Here is a 24,636-nt window from a genome sequence, read left to right on the forward strand (position 1 = left end):
GGTATCCGTTTTTAGACTTAAGTTTATTGAATGTCTTATTGTAGTATCATGAGAAAGAGTAGAGTTTTTATACTATACTGTACTCTCAATAATAGTAGAACTTCTTACGCCATTCATTATTTTTATACCTCTGTCATAACACGCTTATTTCCTCTGTAAATAGTGCCAGTCCTCTTGCATTTGAAAGTGTTTCCATATTCCTTGGCATTTTCTTTGTCTCTCACAATACCCCTCTATTTCTGCTATATCACTTTTTGAGATAAGATACACAGAATACTGTGTTAAATTTTAGTTAAGGGAACACCAATTATTTATATATTGGAATTATAATATTTTCAGTATTATTTTCTACCCCACTGTTTAAACATACTAACATTTTGTTTGCTTTTTGGACTACTACCACCGCACACTGAGCAGAGATCTTCATTCAGCTGGTCACAATGATGCCCAGGTCTTTAACCTGAGTTTACAGTAATTTTAGAACCCAGTAAGATGTATGAATAGCACAAGCTATTCCTTCTAATATGCATTATCTTGCATATGTCAATACTGATTTTCAATCAACATCCTACTGCCCATTCACCTAGCTTTGTTAAGTTCTTCTCGAATTCCTGATAACCTTCTCTAGTCTTAACTAAATGAAACAATCTTTTCATTTGCAAGTTTTGCCACCTCACTCATTTTCCCATCATTGATAAGTATATTAAATACCACCGATCCTAGAACCTATCTTTGGGATACCCACTCAATATTTTGCCTTGCTGAAAACTGATAATTTATGCCTATATTCTTATTTGATCCTGTAGTAAAACAATTCTGAATTTGTGATATAAGCCCTTTATACCACAGGACTATGACTCCTTTACAGAATCACTCAAAGAGAAGATAAGGGCTATGGGGAAGAAAGTACTTACCAAATACTAGCCAGTAAGGTGGTGGGCAGTTTCATTTGTCAAGAAATGAGAAACGCCCCAAATATTAATCCTTTAAAGGCCCCTTTCCATGGGGCTTGCTTGTTATCCACTAAATAAAGGTGAAACTCAAATGACAACCAGCAGGGGAGAAGATGTATCCTTCCTTATAGTTCCTTTTTGACCTAGCTTTTACTTCCTTTTATTCTCCATCCCAAACAGCCACATGACCTGCAACTACAGCCCCCAGATTTAAAAGGCCCAAGGGTTGTAATGCCCTTGGATTTTCCCAAAGGTCCAATGCTCTGTTACGGAGCCTAGTAAGAAGTGCACACAAATGTCTATTTTCCTAGTTTGGTGTAGTATGAAAATACTTCTCCAAAATACAGTACGACTTCATTTTATATTTAAAAACAAAAAGCAGGTTGTGATATATTAGTATATATCTGCAGGTATCTCTCATTCTGCAAACTCTATTTGTTTTGTGAAAGCCATTTTGGCTGTAAAACGGTACTGTGCCTTCACTGTTGTCTTCTTACCTCCATTTTAGACTAGGATTCCAAGAGGTGTTGGCAGAGGGCTAACAATGCAGAACAATCAGAAGTTGCTAAGCTGGATGGTCTTCCATTAAATTGGAAGCATCCTAAGCAATGATCCGTCTGCAGTTTAGGTGCAGCTATACCAGTCTGCACTCTTGCTACAGCCAAGCAATGAGAAAAGAGTCACTAAATGTGTGGAACATAAACTTATAAAAGGAAGGTTCTTTCCCAGGCCATTTGGAGAGAGAGAGAGAGAGAGAGAGAGAGAGAGAGGAGAAGACCAGGGTGAGAAGGCAAGGCTGTGCAGCCAGGAGACAAAAAACAGAAGAGTCCTGGGATAAATAAATAAATGGAGATATACACCTATCTCATAGAACTGGAAGGGACCTTGAAAGGTCATTGAGTCCAGCCCCCTGCATTCACTAGCAGGACCAAGTATTGATTTTGCCCCAGATCCCTAAGTGGCCCCCTCAAGGACTGAACTCACAACCCTGGGTTTAGCAGGCCAATGCTCAAACCACTGAGCTCCCCCCTTGGTCAATGACACTGACCAAAACCCAATCGGATGTAAGGGTGGTGTGGAAATTGAGGCAGTGTTGTGTATACAAGTTATGGTTATTTTCCACAGATCTGTAGATCACTCATGAAAGCTTATGCTCCAATACATTTGTTAGTCTTAAAGGTGCCAGAGGACTCTGTGTTGCTTTTTACAGATCCAGACTAACACGGCTACCCCTCTGATAAATTGAACAAGTTGTTGCCATGGATTTGAGGGGTGTGTATACCCCAGAATGTGATCAAGTTAATTGCAACCATATAATGTGCGTTCAGCCACTCTAAATTAATGAAATAGAATACCACATAGTTAAGGGTTAATTTGGAGACAGGCTTTCAGAAGCAAGATTAAATCTAGCAGGCAGTTTCTGCTACTCAGAGTGGGAGGAGGGAGCAGACAAGTAAACAACTGAGACCGAAAACCTTGGTGGTTGGAAAACCTTGAATCTAGACGCCTCTGATATTAAAAGTTTATTGAAAGTTAGAAAAGTGATGATCCAGTAGTTGTCATTATGACCTATGTGTTTTGCAGAAGTTAGTTATAAAAAGATTAGCTAATAGAGTATACTTGGGCGCAGTCCTTTGAAGCCATCTTGAGAGACGTTTTTCCTGACACCTTTTCTCCCCAGTGGGTGAGCAACTGGCCACTGCGAACCTGCTGTTAATTACTCAATACCGTTTCAGATATTAGGTAAATATCTGGGATGTTCTAAACCTATTGTTTATGTTTGTGCAGTTAACTGCATGCTTACTTGCATGAATCTGATCAGACGGAATGGCTGTGTTCCTATGGATTTATTCCTGACACTGCCTGGAGTGAAATAGTTGGGGGTTCTGAAAACCCCAGGTAACAAAGTAGTCAGGAGTTTTGGAGAGGTGAGACTCAATTTGGGGACAATGACCTCTGGTCACACCAGGTCTGGAAATTGCTTCAACTTCTATATGTCAATTTTTCTGCTATTCAACCCATTGTACCTCAATACAACAATCCCATTCTACATCTAAGAGCCATTGAGGATCCAGGCTTTGAAGTGTAGTGGTGAGAGACTGGGAGAGGGCTACGATGCCACACTTCTGGGTCAATAGGTCTGTCAACATGGGAAGGTGGAGACGTGACTTCAGGGATAGGCAAATCAGATCGGGAATCATACCTGCCTCAGACATGATAGAGCTATGAGAATAAGTTAATGTTCTTTCCTGTTTCAGGACCCCAAGGAGCAGTGGTGTTGGAGGACAGGCATGAAGCAGAGTTTGAGGCAAAGGAGTGAGAAAGGCAACTTCCAGAGAGTTACAACCAAAAACTCCCCTTGAGTAGAAAAGCATTTCATGCTGGATAGTGTTGCAAAGAGATCGCTCTCTGAGATGGCCCAGAAGATAAAGAAGTTCCAAAATACAGAATCACTTAGCACCCATTCATAATCTTGACAGAAAAGTCTTCTTAAGGTGTCTGCTATAGTGTTCGCAGTCCGTCTTGCAGGTCTGGAGGAGATGTCTATTCAGTGCAGTATGCACCTATTCCAAAGTTGTATTGATTCTGCATATAATGGCTTTGATTTTACTCCTCCCTGGTGGTTTATATAGTACATTGTTGCCCTGCTGTCCATCATAACCTTTATTATACGACTCCTGTTCCTGGGTAGGAAATGAAGGCATGCATATCCAACTGCCTGAGTTCTAATAGGTTGAATGAAGGGATGACTTCTGCGGAGTCCATTTGCCTTGTGTCATAAAGTCTCGGAGGTGAGTTTCCCAACCTAACAGTGAGGCTTCTGTGATAATGACTTTTGTAGGGGTAGAGAATGGGTCTCCCACACAAACTGAGGAATCCCTCAAGTAGTGGAAGGACCTGAGGAATCAACATTCACTAAAACAGGTAGTGCTTGTTGGGAGTATAATGGTTCTGAGACAGCTTTGTAGGCATCAAGAATGGAGTCTGGCATGGGGTATTATAAATGTGCAGGTGACCACATAGGCTAGAATTTGAAGGCAAGATCTTGCTATGGTCTAAGGGCTCTGGTGCACAGAGGAAATGAAGTTGCAGAACATGACAAACCTGGTATGCCACTAAGACAGGGTAACCCTGAGCCAGCCCTCTGTTACGCCAGCTCCAATCAGGAAAGGGGAATTGGAGCTGGCTGAGTGAGCCTAGGCCTAAGTGGCAAACAGGAAACAGCTGCTGGCCTCGTTTGCCAGGGGCTACATAGAGGCTGGCAGGAAGGAAGCCAGGGGAGAGGAAAGGGAGGAGTCAGGGAGCTAGAGGCTGCTCTTCCCTGCTGGCTGCAGAAGCTAACAGTCCCTGAGGCTGTTTGCCTGACACTGTCTGTAGCTATAAGGTGGTGGGAACTTGTACTGTAAATAAAGAGCATGGGTGATTGCACCAAAGCAGAGGTCTTTGGCTGGTTTGTGGGTGCAGAAGAGGCAGAAGATAGAGGGGCCTGCCTGCACCCTATTACAGCCTCACTGGTTGTCTAGTCTAGGGTGGTTCCGATCAAGTTGATATGCTAGACAGGTGTGTCTGTTGATTTTTCTGCATTGAGACAAAAACCCAGTGATTGGAAGAAGGCTAGGGGCCTTGTTGATTGCTGACTGAACCTCTAGAAGAAACAAACTTTGAGGAGTCAATTGTCCAGGTAGGGGAATATGACTATTCCCAGCTGTCAAAGATGGGCTGCAACTACCGAGAGGACCTTTGTAAAGATCCTTGGAGTGGTCAAAAGGCTGAAAGGAAGAACTCTGCATTCATACTGGTCCTTGCCCATAATGAACTGCAGGAAGTATCTGTGGGACAGAGGCACAGCGACATGGAAGTAATGTAGCCCATAGGGCTAGTTTGCCTTTATTATATTCACTGTCTTGCTTTCATTATATTCTGTCTTTTATTATATTCAGCAGTAATGCAAGGAACTTACAGGCCTGTATCCTGTAAGACATTGGCTTCAGCAGTTAGCATAAGGCTTGAGGCCTATGAACTCTGGCACAGACAAATGACCGAATGGTCACCCCTAAGTTTTGCGGCACTGGAAACAGAATGCGTGATGCCAACAAACCAGCTCAGGTTAAAATTAACAGGCCAGTTCACCTGTGTGTAACCTTTAAAAGCATGTCAAGGGGCCGTGCAATGTAGTCAGGCCAATTCTATTGTGTGAGAGTATTAAAGGGATGTTAAATGGGCTAGAGGACACCAGCCCATTCACTTGTTTTTGATAAGAGATCAAGGAAATGTGGATGGTATTGTTTTCATCTGTCTGTATTCTGTACTCAATCAACCTTCAGATCAAAGATGTGTACATACTGCATGAAACGAATGATACTACCTGTATTGTCTTCAATTATCTATCCCTGTTATTATGAATGGCCAGCAATTACCTTATCTAAATCAATGTAACTGAATTATTTGTGTATGCATGGGAAGTAGAAGGTAAACTTCAAAGCAGGAGTGGCTGGTTTAACAATGGAGATTCACAAACTGTCTGAATTACCTATTCTTCATCAAAGGAAATTCCCACGTGGAAATAATGACAGTCAGATTGCTAGCCTGTTTTAACTATAAAAGAGAAGCCTTGGGCCTGATCCTGCCATCTCTAATCTGCTGAAGTCTAAACAGGGGGAGTTTTGAGCCACTAGACTGAAATCCCCAAAAAGCTAGTTTTGGGAAAGCCCTGAAAGACTTATGGAGAATTAGCAGACATAGTATCTCTGCTATCAATTGGACTCATATATTCTGATTCAACTGTAATGTATTTTATCTGCTTTTAATCTTTCTAATAACTCATTTATTTTTCTTAATAAATAAAGATTTAGTTAGATTACTAATTACTAAGGATTAGCTAACGGCATTGTTTTTGATGAGATCCTGAAGTATCCAGTGAACACGAGTGAGTGACCAACTCTTTGGGGCTTGAAAAACCTAATATGTGATGGTTTGGGTTTTAATAACCTAACATCATAAGATCCAGTTTGCCTGGGTGGTAAGTAGGGGCTGTCTGTACTCTGTGGTAAACTAATACAGTGATCCACAAGTACCCTTTTATTACTGGGTTGGTGAAATCTAATGATAGAATATACCACCAGTTTGGGGTGTCTGCCCTATTGTCTGGCAGTCTGTCCTGAGTCTGGGCATTTTCAGCTGTGGCCCACTTTAGGCGTCACGACACAGTGGAGGCGCGGGGGCGGAAGGGAGGGGGGAATTTGTCCATAATGACATCAGCCAGCCACAGGAACATGAGCTAACACTAGCTTTTGGACAGAATATCCGCAAACATCTGACCACAAGAGTGCCATGGCAATGAGTTGACAGGCATAGCTCTGAGACCCTGAGCAGGCACAGCAGGAGCAGTGCTGGGGTCTGTGCCATGCCCTAAGCCATGGGCACAGGTTCCCTCCCCCCGCCCCCAGAAAAGAAACTGCCCAAGCTCCTGCTGGAACCTGGCATGGAATGTTTGCTGCTGGAGCTGTAGTCGGAGCCCAAGCTCCTACCTGCATGCTGCGCTCTGGAGGAGCAGCTCAGTTTTAAAGGGACACAGCTTGCACCACGTGCCCACTGACACTGCGGTACCCCAGGGTGCCTCACTCATCACTCAGTGGGTATTCACCCACGAAAACTTATGCTCCAATACGTCTGTTAGTCTATAAGGTGCCACAGGACTCTTTGTTGCTTTTCACGCATTACTCTTGCAGAAAAAGGGGCTAGAACCAGCTGCCTAGGCACACATCCACCCACTGGGCAGCCACTTACAGGTAGGAGGAGAAGACGCTGAAGTTTGCAGGCACAGCTGTGAGCCCCCGCTTTGAGCAGTCCGCCCTGAGGAGCATCTCATAACATCTTGTTCAGAGTTGTGAACATTTCACAGTTAGGAACAATCTCCATTCCCAAGGTGTCCGTAACACTGAGGTTCTACTGTAATAAATATAATTAATACATAACCTATAAATCAAACTACAGTATGAATCCTAGAGGTCAAGGGTGATGAATCAGTCCCCCAAACCTAAAGTTGAAATTATTGCTGCAGGGCTTACCATCCTGAATCACTTGCATGGGTAAAATGTGTTCTAAGTCCTAAGTTCCAAGATCTGTCTCCATTCTCCTTTTCCTTGGGGCCTAGGAAGTAGCTGGAATAGAAACATTTTCTGCTGAAGTTGGGAGGAACATGTGGGATTGTACCCCCCGTCTTTAAAGACTCTTGAGAAATGAGTCCCTGAAAAGGGACTGGGGGAGCAGGAGGGGTATGGAACTGAATTGGATAGAATAGCCTATGGAAACTACTGTGATACACCTGTCCAAAGTAATGACCTCCCAGAACAGTAGGAAATGGGAGAGGCAGTCCCCATAGGGTAGGTGGAAGGTAGGGCAATGGAGTGATTCATGACCGATAAGTCAAAATGGTCACTTGGTAGGCAACAGAGGAAGATGGCCCCTGCTTGTGGACCCTGGGACACCTCTGGGAGATGAAATGCTGTACTGGGAGAGATCACTGGGCTGTCTGTGATCTACATTTTCTTTTTGTTGTAGTAGCATAGATGCCCAGGGATTGAAATGTTGCCCTAGAGTCCTTGAGAGAGTGGAGAGACTTGTCCATGTTGTCACTAAAGAGCATGGGTCCTTCAAAGGAAAAACTCTTCACTATGAGATGTACTTCCCTGGGGAGACCAGAAGACTGCAGCCTTGGAATCTGATGCATAATTATGCCTATTGCCGTAGAGCAAGATGTGGTATCAGCTGCATCAAGAGAGGGCTACAGAGAAGCCTTGGAAGTCATCTGGCACTTGGAAACGAGGGCTTGTGGTAGATGGTCAAAAAAAATGAAAAAAATTACTATATTTCATGTAGTCACATTTTGCCAACAAGGCATGGTGGAACTGCAGTGTAGCAAGAGATTAATTTATGGCCAAGAAGGTCCAGGCATTTGAGCCCCTTATCGTGAAAAGCTGATCTGGATCAGCACCATCTTTTTCTTTTGTTAACCACGTTGACTACCAGAGTTTGGGGTACGGTGAGAAAAAAGGTACTCCGAGCCCTTGGCTACCACACAGTACTGCTTGTCAGCCCTCTTGTATGTAGGTAGGAGGGTAGTTGGTGTTTGCAAAATAGTATGGGCAGGTAACAAGAAGGCATCATTAGCAGCAGGGCTATCTTGCCTTGAGGAGAGGTATGTAAGATATCTACCAATGATTGTTGAGATTCCTGTATCTCCTCTAGAGGGATCTGCAAAGTCTCAGCCAGTCTCTTGATCAGTTCCTGAAAGATGTTGAAATCATTAGCATAGGATGCAGGAGGAGGCATAACAACCTCATCTGGGGAGGAAGAGGATTTGTTTGAAGGGTGTATCCCCTCCTCTGCCCTTAGCTCCTGTTCTTCCAAAGGGTCTCCCTAGGGAAGAGAGTCCCATCTACTGGTGCCTACTCATCTTGATGGTTCTTCTTATGTGGGAACATCCTATAGAACTGGTCACTGTAGGGAGCCCCAGGTTCCAAAAAACACACTGTGGAGGAGCATAAGCAAAAGAGAAGAATCCCAAGATATTCCTGCCAGAGAGGGTGGATTGGACAATGACTAGTCCTTAGAGTCTCATCATCTGGGTATGCCACGAACGGAGGCTGGAATGGGAAGAATTCCACCACCTTGACAGAAATTTCCAAGTCAGAGAAAGTGTCATCCCCTGTATACAAGGGAAGAGCTAGGGGTGTTGAGGCCAAGTGAGTACTACCATCTGCATCAGTACCGGTGGTCCCAAAGAGCAATTCATAAGGAGTAGCTTCAATCTGTCCTCCCTCATCTTTTCGGATCTACTTTTGAAGCCGAAGCAGACCTTACATTCAATGGGATGTTGGACTCTGAGGCAGCTGGAATGATCCTTGCTGAGGGGAAAGGACCAGAGACAGATCTGGCATGGTTTGAAGCTCATAGTTTTGGGCATACCCCTGTAAGTTAGGCTGCAAACAAAAGAGAGGCTGTGGGGGAGAAGGCCATGACTACGAATGTGGGGGGAACCCTCATGAAAATACAAACCTATGCTATAAAATAGAGAATAAAACTACAAACTAAATAAAAAAAGGACAAAATACTAAAAAAGTAAAGAAGAAAATAGGCAAGCTAAGGAGCTAGCTTGTTGGTCCTGCTTTGAGCAGGGGATTGGACTAGATAACCTTCTGAGGTCTCTTCCAACCCTAATATTCTATAATTCTAGCTAGCAGACACCGCAACACTCTGTCTCAAGCTACACAGGTGGCTGAGTAGGAACTGAGTGGTGGTGCGTCTGTCCCTACCTATATACCCTCGGTCTGGAGCACGAGGGTGTATGGTGCGCAGGTGTGGACTTACAGAAGCTGCTAACGAAAAGTCTTTGATCAGGAATGTGCACACATCTATAATTGGGCAACTGGCAGAGACAATGTGAATAATTTACTGTATGTGTTATAGAGCACATGGAAACATGAAATGTCAATTTTAAGATAATGAATCAAAATGTAAACAACAATTTTTACTCCATTAGTCTCCTTATATTAAGGAAAAACTGGAGAATTTGTTTTAAAATATGAAAAGCTTATATTTCTGAAACAAACCTTTTCCATTAGTTTACTTGCATGTAGGCTCAGACTATTGAAGAATATCTTTTTGCTTAACAAATGCATTTCTTCAACTGTGGTTAACAACGTGGCTGCACTGTTTCCCAAAATACCACTGAAACCAAAAAGAAAATACTTTGTTAAATCCAAGAAATAAATATAAAACAGATCCAGATATTTTAGTCAATGTTCAAGAATATGACACCAAGTCTAAAAGTTGGAAATGCATAGTGAACTGTCACAGGAAACAGCTTCCCCTATTAACTAATTCTAATAATAATTTGTAAGATAGGATGATTAGTGAGAACAAGCACCTCCAGCCAAGATAATAAACAATTAGATACTATCTCAGCTATAACATATGCATAACTTAAATTAAGTAATATATTCCATTAAAAAAAATGGAATTACAGCTTTGTTGAAAAGGAAACTATCTATCTAAGCATCCAATTCAGGTTTCGCTTAGTGGGTTTTTGTTTGAATGTTTAAAGCCAACAAGGAAGAGAAAATGCTAAATTTTCAGTTATACAGCAAAAAACATAGTACATAATGAAACTAATATTTTATTTTTTCAAGATGGGCTAAAAATATTTACCTATCCAATATGCTACTGTCTTTTTAAATAAGGGGGGAGGGGGGGATGCTCAACTTTGTTTCTGCTATAGAGAACAAAATCCAAATGAGAAAGATGTGTTGATAACGTCATTCCATTTCCACTACTTTCCAGGTAAATATGTCTCTTCACATACAAAATTGTACTCTTTAACACTTTAAAAATGTACATGCTTGGCTAGTGTAAAATTAGTTTATTAGTTTTACTACAACTGTGTTATACCCATCATGACATGACATTTTTCTACATGCTTCTTGCATATGAGTTTGTCGTCTAAATTAAAAGTGATTCTAAATTACCCATATCTTGGGTAAAAACTACCATATCTGGGTGGGACTAATGTGACATCCTTAAAAAAAATAGCAGCTTGGTTTTCAGAGCACTATCAGCCCCAGTAAAGTCACCAAAGTCTCAAATTAGACCTTGCTATAGTAATTAGACCAGTTTCCCTCTATTTTTGAAAAAAACATTTGGCTAGTAGGATCAGTACTATAATCTTTGACCTTTAAATAATACAGTATAGGCAGCAATGCCTATAGTTAAGGCTGCCAAACACTCCCCATTATAAAATTGTTTTCAGTTGCTTGTAACTACTAAATTTTAACTGTTTGGGCTTAAAAAAAATTAAAATAAGAAAGAGAATTCTGGTTGTCTTCCTCACCCACTTTTGGAAAGTTTTAGCAAAAATGGTTCTGCCAATTTGAGAACAAGATTAGGGGAAAATATGCTGTTTAACTTACTAAAAAAAAATTCTTACAACTGTTTTACTGAGAAGCTGTACTGCCTCAGACTTTAGAGTAGGGACTTGAAATTTGGCAGGCAGGTTGAGTTTATGTTAGGGATGTGCCTTTTACTGTTCCCATAAAAAACCACGAAGATACAAGCCCCTGAAAAAAAAAATTGTACGGTGTACATATTCAGAGACTTGTAAAGCGTTTAAACTGAAGCTAAGGTTTCAACAGGTAACTTTAATTCTGGCATTTCCTAATTTTGGCGTGTTTAATTTTGCAACCTTAACGTTCTTTTAATGTAGTTTTTTGTGTGCACTTTAATATCTACAATTCTACAGAGTGATAAAGTATGTCTATATGTTGACATTTTTTTCCATGTACAGACAGATTTCTATCAAAATCATTGATTACTACTTCAGGTCAGGGTTGTGTCTTCCTCTTTGTTCCGTACACAACTGAGCACAGTCAGAACTCAAACAAACAACCCCCCCAAAAAACAAAAACAAAACAAAGCAAAACAGAGGGAGTGTTTTTTACTGTACCAGAATTGGTGCATGTTCAAACAGGAGAGTTACTTAACATGTTTAGTTATTCCGTATACCTAATTGTATGGTGATAGAACTTGAGAAGATTAGATATTTTGTATAATAAAACTGCTCCTGGTTCAGCAACGATCACCTGCTCAATTCTAACCTGTGGAACAAAAAATAATCATTTTTATTTATAGGCATATTCTGAAAATCAGCCTCTACACTTTTACATGCATTAGGGATATTCACGGACAAATAAACTTTGCAAGAAGCATAAGAATATCACATGGTCTGCTTCTATGGCAGGATTCCTCTTGAACAGGGCATTTTTTTGCAGCAACCTGAAGGGCAGAAAACAAGCAGGTGTATGCCACTCCTTAAGAATGGCCCTATTTCCCACAGAGTTTTGTATGTAACTTGTTGCTGGAAATTTCTATATAATGAAATCATTTTGTGGATTAGCAGCAGTACATACTGGAATTCCACCCAGCCCTGAATAGCAAGAACAGCTGCAAAATGCCTAAATTACAACAGAACATCAATGGCAGAGATGCAGAATAATCAGAACTGATATATCAGGGGGTTTATTTAGGTTTATTTTACCTGATTTAATCTCACCTCCGAGTGATGACCTCTAGTCAGTACTTTATCTTGAAAAGAGATGCTAACGGTAGGTAAACAGATATATTCGAAGCTAATACATGCATTTATTGACATGCTGACTGGGCCAAGAGATGCTGGATTACAGAGCAAAACAGGCCTGACTTCTTTCGCCTCCATAGCACATGCAGCCTCCACACAATCATAAGAGGGCTGCCCCACGATCAGTTTTTAGGCATTTATGAAGCAATCATGGTCAATGACTATTATAGCACTATTCCTCAAGTGCTTATATGTGACAAGTCCATCTACATATTGCTAACCATTCATCATCCTTCCAAATTATTTGTCTGCTGCTCAGTGTAGCATCCCAGGGTCAGATTCACAAAAGAAAATTGGTCGTGGTGACACAGAGCGTTGCCATGCCTAAATTTTAGGTGCCTAGAAAGTCACTGAGATCACAAAGCCGGAGTTTGGCACTTAGGCTCCCTATTCAATGAATGGGGAAAGATAGGTGCATCAGAATGGGATATACAAAAGCCAGCACTCTAGGCAGCTCCTCACCTAAGCTAGTCAATGGGAGGTGCGAAGCCAAGGGCATATATTAAACTTCACCCCTCTTGGGGATAGGTGCCTCAAGTTGGGCTGCAAGGAGGCATTTCCCTTTGCTTGGGATTCTCAGCTGCAAAACCTGTCTTGGCATTAGGCAGCTATGCATTTTAGCAAGAAGCCGAGGGGAGGCCCTCCCTTGTAACTTAATGTCCAGTGGTCAGGGCACTCACGAGGGATGTTGGAGTCCCTAGTTCAAATCACTAGATCGAGGGACTGGATTTTGGGTCTCCCACATCCCAGGTGATACCCTAACTACTGGGCTAAAAGTTATAAGGGAGCTCCTCCTCCCCATATAGGCAAGTTTTCCAGGTTGACATCTATCACCATCACACTTTCTGATTTTTTTTTTTTTGGTTGTGTGTTTTGGGAGGACAGATAGGATGCTAGGAATTCTATATTTAATTGTCTTTAGTAGAATATCAAAACCTTTTAAAATCAGAAGGAAAATAATATTTTGTGATTTTTAACCACAGTCTCCTCTACGATGAAATGGGAGAGTTAATCACTAACTCAGATCAAATTTTTCAACCTTAATTCATATCCAGGTGCCTAAATAAAAGTGGCCTTATTTTTCCAGTCCCACTAAAGCAAAAGAGAGTTGCAGATTTTCAGCCACTCTGAAAATTAGTTTAACAATTAAAAAAAATAATCATCAGAATTAATTCTGAGATTAAACAAAATAATCACGATTAATCACTGCTTTAATTGTACTGTTAAATAATGGAATTTAAATTTATCAAATTTTTTGTTTTTCTACATTTTCAAACATATTGATTTCAATTGCAACACAGTATACAAAGTGTACAGTGCTCACTTTACATTTATTTTTATTACAAATATTTGCACGGTAAAGATAAACAAAATAGTATTTTGGTCAATTTCACAGTCATAAGATTTAAAAAATCATCAATTTCATGATTTCAGATATTACCATCTGAAATTTCACGGTGTTGTAATTGTAAGGGTCCTGACCCAAAAAGGAGTTGGGGGGGGCTGACAAGGTTATTGTAGTGGGTGTTGCAGTACTGCTACCCTTACTTCTGTGCTGCTGCTGGCAGTGGTGCTGCTGTCAGAGTTGGGTGGTCTGAGAGCGGCAGCAGTTCTGTCCAGTTCTGAAGGCAGAGCCACCACCAGCAACAGCGCAGAAGGATGGCATGGTATAATATTGCCACCCTTACTTCTGCGCTGCTGCCTTCAGAGCTGGGTCCTCGGTCAGCAGCCACCACTCTCTGGCCATCCAGCTCTGAAGACAGCAGTGCAGAAGTAAGGGTGGCATGGTATGGTATTGCCATCCTTACTTTTGCACTGCTGCTGGTGGGGCACTGCCTTCAGAGCTGGGCACCCAGCCAGCAGCCACTGTGCTCTGGCCGTCCAGCTCTGAAAGCCTTGCAGAAGTGAGCGTGGCAATACCACGCCTCACCTAAAGTAACCTTGCGACCCTGCCCATAACTCTCTTTTAGGTCAGGATCCCCAATATAAGAAACGCTGGTCTCCCCTGTGTATAGTATAGGGTAAAAGCACACAAAAGGCCAGATTTCATGCGGGGGGAAAACAGATTTCATGATCCATGACACGTTCTTCATGGCCGTGAATTTGGTAAGGCCCTAATAAAATCCCTCAATATTCAAGTTATGTATGTACCACTCTTGGTAATACACTATTATTGTCTTCAGCTGAGATATATGACAAAATGCATTTTGCAATAAAAACACAACACAGCTTTAAAGAGCGGCAGGCACACACAAAACACACACAAACAAAATATTCCACCTTCAGAGGTCTGCAGACACCTTCTGTGATGTGCCCAACTACTTCTTGTACATTTTCTTCCACACCTACAATTAAAAGAAAACATACAGTAAGCATTATACAAATTTACTTCAGTTTTTTTTTCTTCCACACATTTGCTAATTTTGTTTTATCTTACGTCATGCCTCTTCACTAAAAGCAATTTACGTGCACCCTGGAAAAACTGGTACATAAGATACATATGCACTATGTTTTAACCACACTTACTTCCCGGCCATAGCATACCATAACATATACCTGTTCATTGGGACCTTAGCTAGTTCAAGTGATTAGTGCAAACACATACTTCCTCACAAAATAAACCAACAAACAAAAAAACCTATTGTCCTGTCTTCTTATCATGAAACAGAAAAGCAGTACTGTCATAAATTTTTCCAACCAGAAATACCTGCCCTACAGGTTTCAATATAATACTGTCTCAAAATATATTATCAGAGTCAGTAAATCTCTAATTGTAATTTAAAACCTATCAACATGAATTCAACCTCAGATGAGGCCCATGAGGTAAACTGTAACTAAGTGTGGTTAAGCCACGTGATAAAATCAGGTGACACTCAGCCACGTTACTTCCCTATTTCACACCAAAACAGATTATCTTTCAGCCACAAAATGAAGACACGAATTGTGAACACAGTAATCCTTGGGAAGCAAGATCAGAGACAAGCCACGTCATTTTATATTAACATGAAAGAGGTTGTTTATGAAGAAGCAACTAAAACAAGGCAACTACACTGAATTAAGAGTTTTAATGCCATAAATTGGTAAATCAATAGTCACTCAGAAATTTAACATGTATAACATTGACAATAAGGAAAATCAGCTAACATAAGAGAGCATGTTGCACCTATTTTGTAACTATTACTATCTAAAAGAGACGTTCCTGATTCTGCATTATCCCTTTTAATAGAGTTTACCTGTAAGGCTACCACTTTAGTGCTCATCAGAACAATAAATCCTTGCCCACATACACAATAGTAGATTAAAAAACAGGTTAAAAATGAAAAATCTGTATCTTAATGCATAGGGGTTAAATTTTAAGTTGCAGAAAAGTCAAAATTCAGTAATAGTAAAGTAGTAATACTTTACACACAGCAACAAGATTTGTTCATACTGCACAGGGCTTTGGAGCGGAGCCCGGAGCTGGAGCGCTGAGCAGTGGAGCTGCAGGTTTTTGCCTGGAGCTGGAGCGGAGCCGGAGCACAGAAAATCTTGACTGCTCCACTGCTGCAGGCTTTTTTTTCCCCATTTTCAATCCAAAATGAATGATATTTAGTAAGAAATTCCTAAAGGTGCCAAAAAGTTTCAGATTGTATAACAATTGATATTAACATCTACTTTACCACTTTATGTAATGTCACAGTTATTCTCACTTCAGCCGAAACCAAGATTTAATGTACAGATACAAAATTACAAAGTTTTTTGGAGATATGTTTTATTAAAGAATCAGACATCTGGAAATGCTACAGATTGCTCCCACCCTTGTGCCAAGGTTAGGCGAGTACGTACTCACGTAGATTAGTTAGATAAGTATGTGTTGATACTTCTTTTGTAAGGGTTGATCAACGAGACACGCTGAGATTACGGAAAAGTGTGACGCAAGACTGCAACATTTAAGATATCACAAACAGGTATATTGCAAAAAAAATAATGTTTTTCTTTATTGATATATTAAGATACGCAAGAGATATTAACCACTTAAGCTCATTTCTCACATGGGCTCCTGTTACCGGTGCATTTGTTCATTTGTACATGCTCCCGTATCACTCTGGTGGACTTATTTTATATGTCATCTGTTCAACGGTCTTTTGGTAGCGTTGTTTGTAATTTTAAATTTACTGAAAAAGTCGCGTGCAGCAGGCATATAAATATACAGTAAACATTTTTCCATAAATTAGGAGTGATTTTTGTGATATATCCAGAGTGATTGGAAAATGTCCACTAGAACTTTGGGGGTGAATCCTTAGGTCATTTTAACAAAAAACATTTCTGTGAACAAGTGTCCTAAAATTCTTCCTAAGGGAGCCACAGTCCCTTCAAGGAGGTGATGAAAAGTTAATTTCTGATTAATATCTCAAAAACGCTTTAATATAAAGTAATGAAATTATGTCTGTGTCTTAGCGTTAGTATGTGCTACCATATTACATTATCCAAAATTATTAAAACCATAGACGTCCCGAACTGGTGGCTGGTAATTTTTATTTCATATTTCAAGAAAGGCTTGTCGTCGACTGCCTCTGGCTACGAGCGGTAATATTATGTTCCATAATAAATTAATAATTTTTGGTTATTATTTATTATTACGTTTAAAATTTATGGTTCCAAAGTTGAAAAATTAGTAATAAGTAAAATTGTATGTATCATTCTAAGCCTCTAAGCAGATTAAAATTTTTAAACAGTTTTCTCGGAAACGGTTAATTATACAAAATAAATTAAGAGTACCATTTTAATGCATGTTTTAGCATTAAATCATATTCCAGGGTCGTATCTGTTAAACAGTTGAAGATTTAAAAAATATTAAATAAAACTGTCCCAGTCCCCCCAGTTCACAACGCCTGTAGTTTAAATAATTTTATTTGAATGATGTTGTATGATAGAATGTTGGAAATAAACTTTAACGGGAAAGTGGATTCAAATTGCAAGCATAGTCCTTTTAGTAAAGAGAGCAAATTTTCGGAAATACACCTCTACCTTGATATAACGCTATCCTCGGGAGCCCAAAAAATCTTACCGTGTTATAGGTGAAACCGCGTTATATCGAACTTGCTTTGATCCACGGGAGTGCGCAGCCCTGCGCGTCCCCCCCGGAGCACTGCTTTACATCCGAATTCATGTTATATCGGGTCCCCTTATATCGGGGTAGAGGTGTATGTTTTTCCTTCATCAGGCTGGAAACATTATACAAGATAGAGCAAATAACAAGTTCTATCTTGTATAATGTTTCCAGCCTGATGAAGGAAAAACATATTTCTGAAAATTTGCTCTCTTTACTGAAAGGACCGTGCTTGCAATTTGAATCCACTTTCCCATTAAAGTTTATTTTCAACCTTTTAATGTGTAGCCTCGTTACTTCCCAACAAATTATGTTGTAGAACAGCGATAGTACATACTAACGCTATGGCACATACCAAATTTCATTGATATATCTATATTAAAGCGTTTTTGAGATATTAATTAAAAACTTGGAAAGTATTTCAAATATTTTTACCGCAAAATGTCATAAGAAAAACGAACTTACAATTTATAAATAAAAATTATATTAATGATGTATATTAAAAATACTACTTACTTCATTAAAACTGCAAGAAACATGTTAAAATATTAAAATACACCTTAATAATAATTTTGTGTAAAAAGAAAATGTGATCATTTTTGTCCAGAAAATCCAAAATAAATTCTAAGTACCTTAAGTGGTTAAGATATCACAAGCAGGTACATTATAAAAAATGCTTCTCAAAGACCATAACAAGAAACATTTGGATGCGGTAGTAGCACAAGAAGATCTGGCCATAGCTTCAACAAAAAAAATCAAATCTGCCCCCCATGACTGATAGCCGATTTATGGAAAAGGATCTCAATGACGTCTTTACTTTTGAATTTGAAAAGCCCAAATTTGGGCTTTTGGGAAAAGTGAAGAAGAAATCGGCAACGTGCAAGGTGGAAAAGGAAGTGAATGGCGAACTCAAACCATGTAGCTTCAAGACAAGTGAAGCAAGTGCCGTGAAAAGTTTCAACCTTTGGCGGCACGTAAAACATAAACATCCTGAAAACTATGTGGCTCTGGTTACAAAAAAGGACCAGGAAGATGAGGCAAAACAGAAAGCTGACGCGGCTAAACGACGTTCATCTGGCTCTTTGAAAACTCCTGGAGAAAAGATTTTTTGCGGAGCTTTATCTGAAAAGAAACCCAAAATTGAGCAAAAGAAACCCGAAATTGAGCAAAAAAAACCTTGACTCATATTTTAAATCCTCAAAGATTAGAGTCACCATGGATACCAATACTTTCCATGAAGGGCTGATGGAAATGGTTTGCTTGAGTTCAACACTGCTCACTACCTTCAGGCTAAAGAACAAAGGATTCCAAAAAATTGCAGGTGAAATGGGTCGGCAGCTTGGCGTTTTGATGGGGCATGATGCGGTTCATCATTTAGTTGTTAGCACATCTGAGTCTGGTCGCGAAGAGCTCAAGAAAGCTTCGGAGCAAAAATTGTGCTACCTGAAAATGGATGCGGCAATCCGTGGAAACAGAAATTTCCTTGCAATCAATGCTCAGAACTATGAAGAAGGAAAAGATGAAAGCTGTGGTAAAAACCTTGGACATAAATCGACACTGAAGGGCGTCACAATTCTTCATGCGTGAAAAGTCAAGTAAAAGCTATTTTAGAAAAATTTGGGATCAGTAAAATGCAAGTGCTAAGCATCTGCGTTGACAATGCAGCAAACATGACGTGTGCCGGCAAAAATTTCAGCGAGTACAATGAAACCATTTCTACCTCTGAGAACAGGGATGTGGACAGAACTGAAGGTATTTTGCCTGATGACGGAACTAAAGGAATGGATGAAATTGAACTCAACATGGATGCTGTTGCACAATGGGTTAATGACCCTAACCCCATACTTCCAACATAGCTTCATGAGGACGACTCAAAAGTCCAACTGATGAGGTGTGGTATTCACACTCTTCAGTTGGCAATCTGGGATGGACTGAACAAAGAACACGTGAAGAAATTTCTGGCAAAAATTTGACAAGTCGAATCCCAAGTATTCGAAGTGTTCTGCTTGATCTACATGGGGTAACTCAATCATTGGTTACTGTGACTCGCTGGGGTTCAACATTTGCGATGATTGATTGGCTTCTTGTTTTTCAATCTTACTGTGAACAAGTGGCTGCTGCTGGAACAAGAGAACTCAAGTTAACAAAAGCTGAATGGGACGAAGTGAAGAACCTGCGAGACCTCTTGGCAAAGCCAAACCAAAGAACCGTGAATCTTCAAGCTGTCCATGTAACCCCAGGAGTTTTAATGAAGGAATGGCGAAAACTGTCAAAATTCTTGCAAGAAAATGGTGGACAAATTGCAGAAAGAATTCTATCCTCCATGCAGAAACGCGAAGAGAAGCTTTTTGACAATATTCATTTCCTTGGTGGAGTTTATGTTGACCCACAGTATCGGATTCTTCTTACCTCAAGGGAAAGACCAAAGGCAAAGGAAGGGCTCCTTGATATTGCTCGATGACTCGAAAAACAAAATCTATTGCTTCATTTGAACTCGGCGAAAGAGGTTGAAGAAAACGAAACACAACAAAAGGAGTCATCAACAATCAAATTTGCGGTTTTGGAAAGTTCACATCCTTCAGAAATAGCAGGCTGTTCTCAAACTTCCGTCTCCACTCTGAACTTGTTCGAGCGTCCATCCCTGAGACGTCTTCAACCATCATGGGAAAATGGAGATAATTCAAGCATCAATTCTTCAGAAGATGATGACTTCGAAAAGGAATTGGATTAACAAGAAAGACGCTGGCAAGTTTCTGCGATTCAGAATTGTAATGAAGTATTATTCGAGAGAAACTTTCGGGAAGATTGTGAGGCAATGGAGTCTATTGGTAGGCTAAAAGTTAAGTCCATTTTTGAGGCCATTCACAGCTACCCACACCGCATTCATGCTGCCTGTATAATTACTTTGAGCATGCCAACAACTCAAGCTAGTGGAGAGCGACTGTTTTCGGCTTTAACGTTAATTTTAAATGATTTGCAGTAGGCTATGAAAGACGACTTGATTCCTGCAATAATTTTCTACACAATGAATTATGAATGATTCTAGTTTGTATCTTTGTTGATGACATTTAAATTGTTTTAAAAGTCTGAATAAAAATAATGTTTTTTCAAAGTTACAGTATGCACTTTTTTATTTAGTTAAAAATTAATTTGAGTCGGAGCGCGGAGTGGAGTCGGAGCGGAGCTGGAGCAGTCATTATTGGTGCCAGAGTGGAGCTGGAGCGGAGCAATTCAAAAATTTGATTGCTCCAAATCCCTGATACTGCATGCACATAGGTGCATTAATGTAGATTGTTTTTGCATTTAATTTGGTAATTTTCATTTAATAAAAATAAACCTGCCAGCTCCGTTAATTGCACAATAGTTTGCCTTTCCCCGCCCAAAGTCCCAGAGCTTTAGAAGGCACCTGCACAGTGGCAGAAAGCAGATGTGAATAACAGGCAGGAACATATCAAGTATCTTTCTCCCACTCAGTTCTTTACAGTAGAATCCCTTTAACTTCACAGAATAGGGAGTCTCTGTTGCTTCCCTTTAGCAGAATTCTTGAGCGTCTCCCTTCCTGTGGAGCTCAGGAACTCTGCAAGAGAGGGAAGTCTTTGCTACTTCTCTCTGCTGGAGCAACTAAGCTCCACAGAAAGAGATAATCTGCCTGTTTTCCGTCTCTACAATCTGAGGGGTATAATTTCTTTGCACTTGCTATTAGCCCTTTCAAATTTAAAACAGCACAGTTGTTGGATTAAATTAAAAATTAGAGTTTGAAATGCAAAGCTTTTAAATAGTTTTAAACTATTTTTAACCATGTGATTATGTGCTACTTGACTATTTTTATTGAAAAACAAAAACAAAGGGCAGTTTTCTTAAAATGTGAGCTTGGACTTTTCACATTTTTCTTCAAATGTGTCACTTGAGCCTTGAACAGTTTTTCCTCCATCAACACCAAACCTCCATCCTCCTCACTCCCCTTCCCCTCCCGCCCGATTCTGTAGGGAGGGCTGGACCTATGGCCTTGTGTTTGCAGACTAAAGGAAGTTTTCAGGTGATTCATACATTTTCCTTTTCTTCATTGCTGATGGTTTCATAGACCCTACATGGGGCTTACTAAGAAGTGTGAATTTTGGGAGGCAGACACTGAAGTTAACAACTATTTAACTACAAAAATTATTTATGATAGAATTTTGTTGTGGCATCTTACTGAGCTACCTCACTGTGCAACAGCAGTCATCTGAAGGCTTCATCAGTTGAGGGTTACATAATGATCTTTTATTACCTTAGCTGACATACTCAATGGTGACCAAGTAGCAGCTTTCCATATTTATTTGTACAAGGTGTATAATCTCTTCGCTCAGGATGTAGCTACTGCTCGTGGCCCGATCCAGTTCCCACTTAAACCTTCCAGTTGATTTCAATAGGAGTTGGAATAGGCCCTTAGTGAGTAGTCTCACCTAACAGGCTTATGGAGGATTTGGAGTCCTTTCCTCACAAACTGCAGGAGAATTTTCAAGCAGGATATCAGTCTTTAACATCTCTGTGTACAACGTTCTCTCCAGAATGCTTGGAATTTGGAGAGAATAACCAGTGACCTATTTTTGTGGGGAATGAAATTTTACTTTGAGCTTGAATGCTGGGTTTGCCTTAAGACTACATTGTTGGAGTGCAGCTTTCCCTAGGAGACTCCCAGTTTTGGATAGCCTGTCATGGGTTCTCAGTTAGGTACCTGATTCTCCCAGAAAACTAAACCGGAATTGTGGTCAGACACTCTTCCCATGCAAACTCCTAGTCTTCATAGTCTCAGATACGTTGGTCCAGTCTATGGCTAAGGGTGGTTATGGCTATAGATACTACGAGTGCGTGTGGTAAAGCATCTAACCCCCAATTCCTATTATATAACCTCAGAAGGGAGCATTTAAGTAGAGAGCCTTACACTCCCAGTATATAGTGATTTCAGAGTGGGAAGTGAGGCTGTGGGGAGAGGAGTGGCTGTAAGGCACAGCCTGCAGCAAAAGCAGAGCATGGAGATGGACTCTGTGATTCCAGCATTCAGAGAGCTCTTCCTAAGAGAGTGTCTCCCGCCAAAAGAAGTGGAAGCATAGGGCTCTTGTGGCACATGTAAAATTAATGGAATTGACATGTCTTTTCCTCTTCCACACCCCACAGCAGTGTCTGGGCTTCTCGCTCCCCCTTCTTTAGCGTCTGGAGTTTGTAATGGGACACCCCATCAGATTGTGAGTAAATAAATATATTAAACACGGTACAAAAAAGTATTCAACTTTTATAGTGTGCCTATAACTGGAGCAGAACAACTGACAATGTAGTGAGAGTTGGGGATAGTAGAAAATGTTTAAACATTTTCAAAGGACAAAATATACATAACCACAAAATAGGACAAAATTTCCACACTTCTCAATCTTTGGCCTTATGGTGATTTGATTGAAACTGGGAGCTCTTCCAACACCCTTCTTGCTGATGTGACATCTATTAGGAATGCCACTTTCTATTTCCAAAAGTACAGGAAAACAAGGGTGCGTTAAAGAAGTCAGATTAAATTTAAATCCCAGGGCAGAGCCCTGTGAACCAGTTAAGGTCCAAGTAGCTGTTCGTATCTCAGTATGACAAGAACTTGGCTTTCACTGGTAACACTCAATACCTGTTATAGGTGAGGCATGTACGCTCAGCTGTAACAAGCCCCTGGTTGTAGCTACAGAGGTAGATCACACTGGCATCTTCTACAGGGATTACCACTGTATTACTGACAACAGGTCCAAATCTACCTCAAAAGCTGCAAGCAGGCTGAAGACTCAATGCAGGCTCTGTGGACTAGTTGATGCAGAAGAATTTGAAAATTATGGAGTTGCATAGGTGTAACCAGGGGTCCTATTTGACATTTGGACCATTTTAATGGTGATATGGTACAAGATGGAAGGAAGCCAGACTTGACTCATAGGCTGAGCAGGAGCATGCAGTGCAGGCTGTTAGAAAAATATTTGTTTACTAGAAAAAGTAAATCTGATACCAAAATCCCCAAGATACAAGCAGGGTACACGACAATGGCATTTTTACAAAGTTCCTTTTCAGAAATGCACTTGAGTTCTGAAGTCTAGCATGAAAAGTTCCCTTCTAAATCTAAATATATTGAGAGGGCAGAAAAATGCACACATTAGTGAACTTTGAAGTATTCTCTCTGATTAATGGTTTTCTTCCTAGCAAACTGAACTATTACCTTTTCTGAAGTCATTTACAATACCATTTACCCTCAATGGAGCAACTGAAGTCCACTCTAGGAATTTTGTTGTAGTTTTCTGGCATATTGCTCACCACTAACTTCAGTTTCTACAGATTTGCAAAATATGCATTAAAATCTAATAATACCTTGAGTAGTTACAAGCTTTAACATAGCTTCCAGATGTTCTTTTTCAGAAGCAGTAGCTTGATGCAGCCATGCCAACATGTCTCCTACATATCTAAATAAAAACAAGAATTGCTACATAAAGGATTTATTGTATGAATGACAAAAAGATTATGTAATGCACAGTTTCACTACTATCCTACCTCAAAGGATCATGGGAGTGCATTTCTATAGGTCGGGGAGTACCGCCTGGACCTCCTCTGGTAAGAGCATCAATAAAGCCACGGACTACTGCACTTCTTCTAGCTGTTCCAAACTCATCCAGGGTGTACCTATAATTGAAACATGAAGATCCTCAGAAAAAACATTTTATCCCTCACAATTTATATTAGCCTAATTTAAGAGCATTGTACCTGTGCCCATTCATTTGGCTATATACAAGGTTGTGTCAATGTTTCCAATATACAAAGTCCAAATTTTGAGGTAATTTTTAGCTGTAAAAAATCTGATTCACTATGACCCTCTCTCTCTGCAGTTTTTTTTTTTTTTTCTTTTTAAGAAAACTAAAACCCTCTTCAAGGCTTGGACCGCTGGCCAGATCACAAGAAGTTATCAAAGTCTCACAGGACTGGCTGACGGTATCGTTCCCAACAGTCCTCCAACTCACTTTCCCAGTAGCTAGTAAGGGAACCCCGGCCCACCCAATACTCTGGGTTCCAGCCCAGGGACCCTTGAACCAGCAGCCAGGGTCTGCACCATCCAAAACCTTACTGCCCTTTTCCTGGGCCTTTCCCTATTCCACCTCTATCAGGCTTCCTTGTCCACCCTCCTCTGTGTAAACCTTTCCCTCAGGGCCAGCATCCCAGGACTTCAATTCTCCCTGTGTTTCCTCCTTTCCCTTTCTAAACCCAGAGAGTTACTATAGGCCTTCATACTGCAGCCCTCTTCCTGCTACATATTTCCTGGCTTTATACTAGCCTGCCTGCTCAGCCGGGCTTCATTCTCAATCAGTGCTTGCTTATCAAGCCTGACTCTTCCTCAGCTGTGGCCTATCAGGTTA

The 24,636-nt window shown here is 40.4% G+C and overlaps 1 protein-coding gene across 2 annotated transcripts in view; it reads right to left on the reverse strand.

The window, feature by feature from the left end:
- The window catches only part of COG6 (component of oligomeric golgi complex 6), a 93,621-nt gene that overhangs the window by 20,657 nt on the left and 48,328 nt on the right, over positions 1-24,636 (reverse strand). For both annotated transcript variants that reach the window (XM_054015230.1, XM_054015229.1), the window contains exons 9-13: positions 23,780-23,908; positions 23,600-23,691; positions 14,425-14,489; positions 11,514-11,605; positions 9,566-9,683 (exon numbers count right to left, since the gene is read on the reverse strand). In XM_054015230.1, the coding sequence (XP_053871205.1) occupies positions 9,566-9,683; positions 11,514-11,605; positions 14,425-14,489; positions 23,600-23,691; positions 23,780-23,908 (496 nt within the window). The remainder of the gene's footprint in view (positions 1-9,565; positions 9,684-11,513; positions 11,606-14,424; positions 14,490-23,599; positions 23,692-23,779; positions 23,909-24,636) is intronic.

This window comes from Malaclemys terrapin, chromosome 1, assembly GCF_027887155.1.
Source record: "Malaclemys terrapin pileata isolate rMalTer1 chromosome 1, rMalTer1.hap1, whole genome shotgun sequence".
NCBI classification, from domain to species: Eukaryota; Metazoa; Chordata; order Testudines; family Emydidae; genus Malaclemys; species Malaclemys terrapin.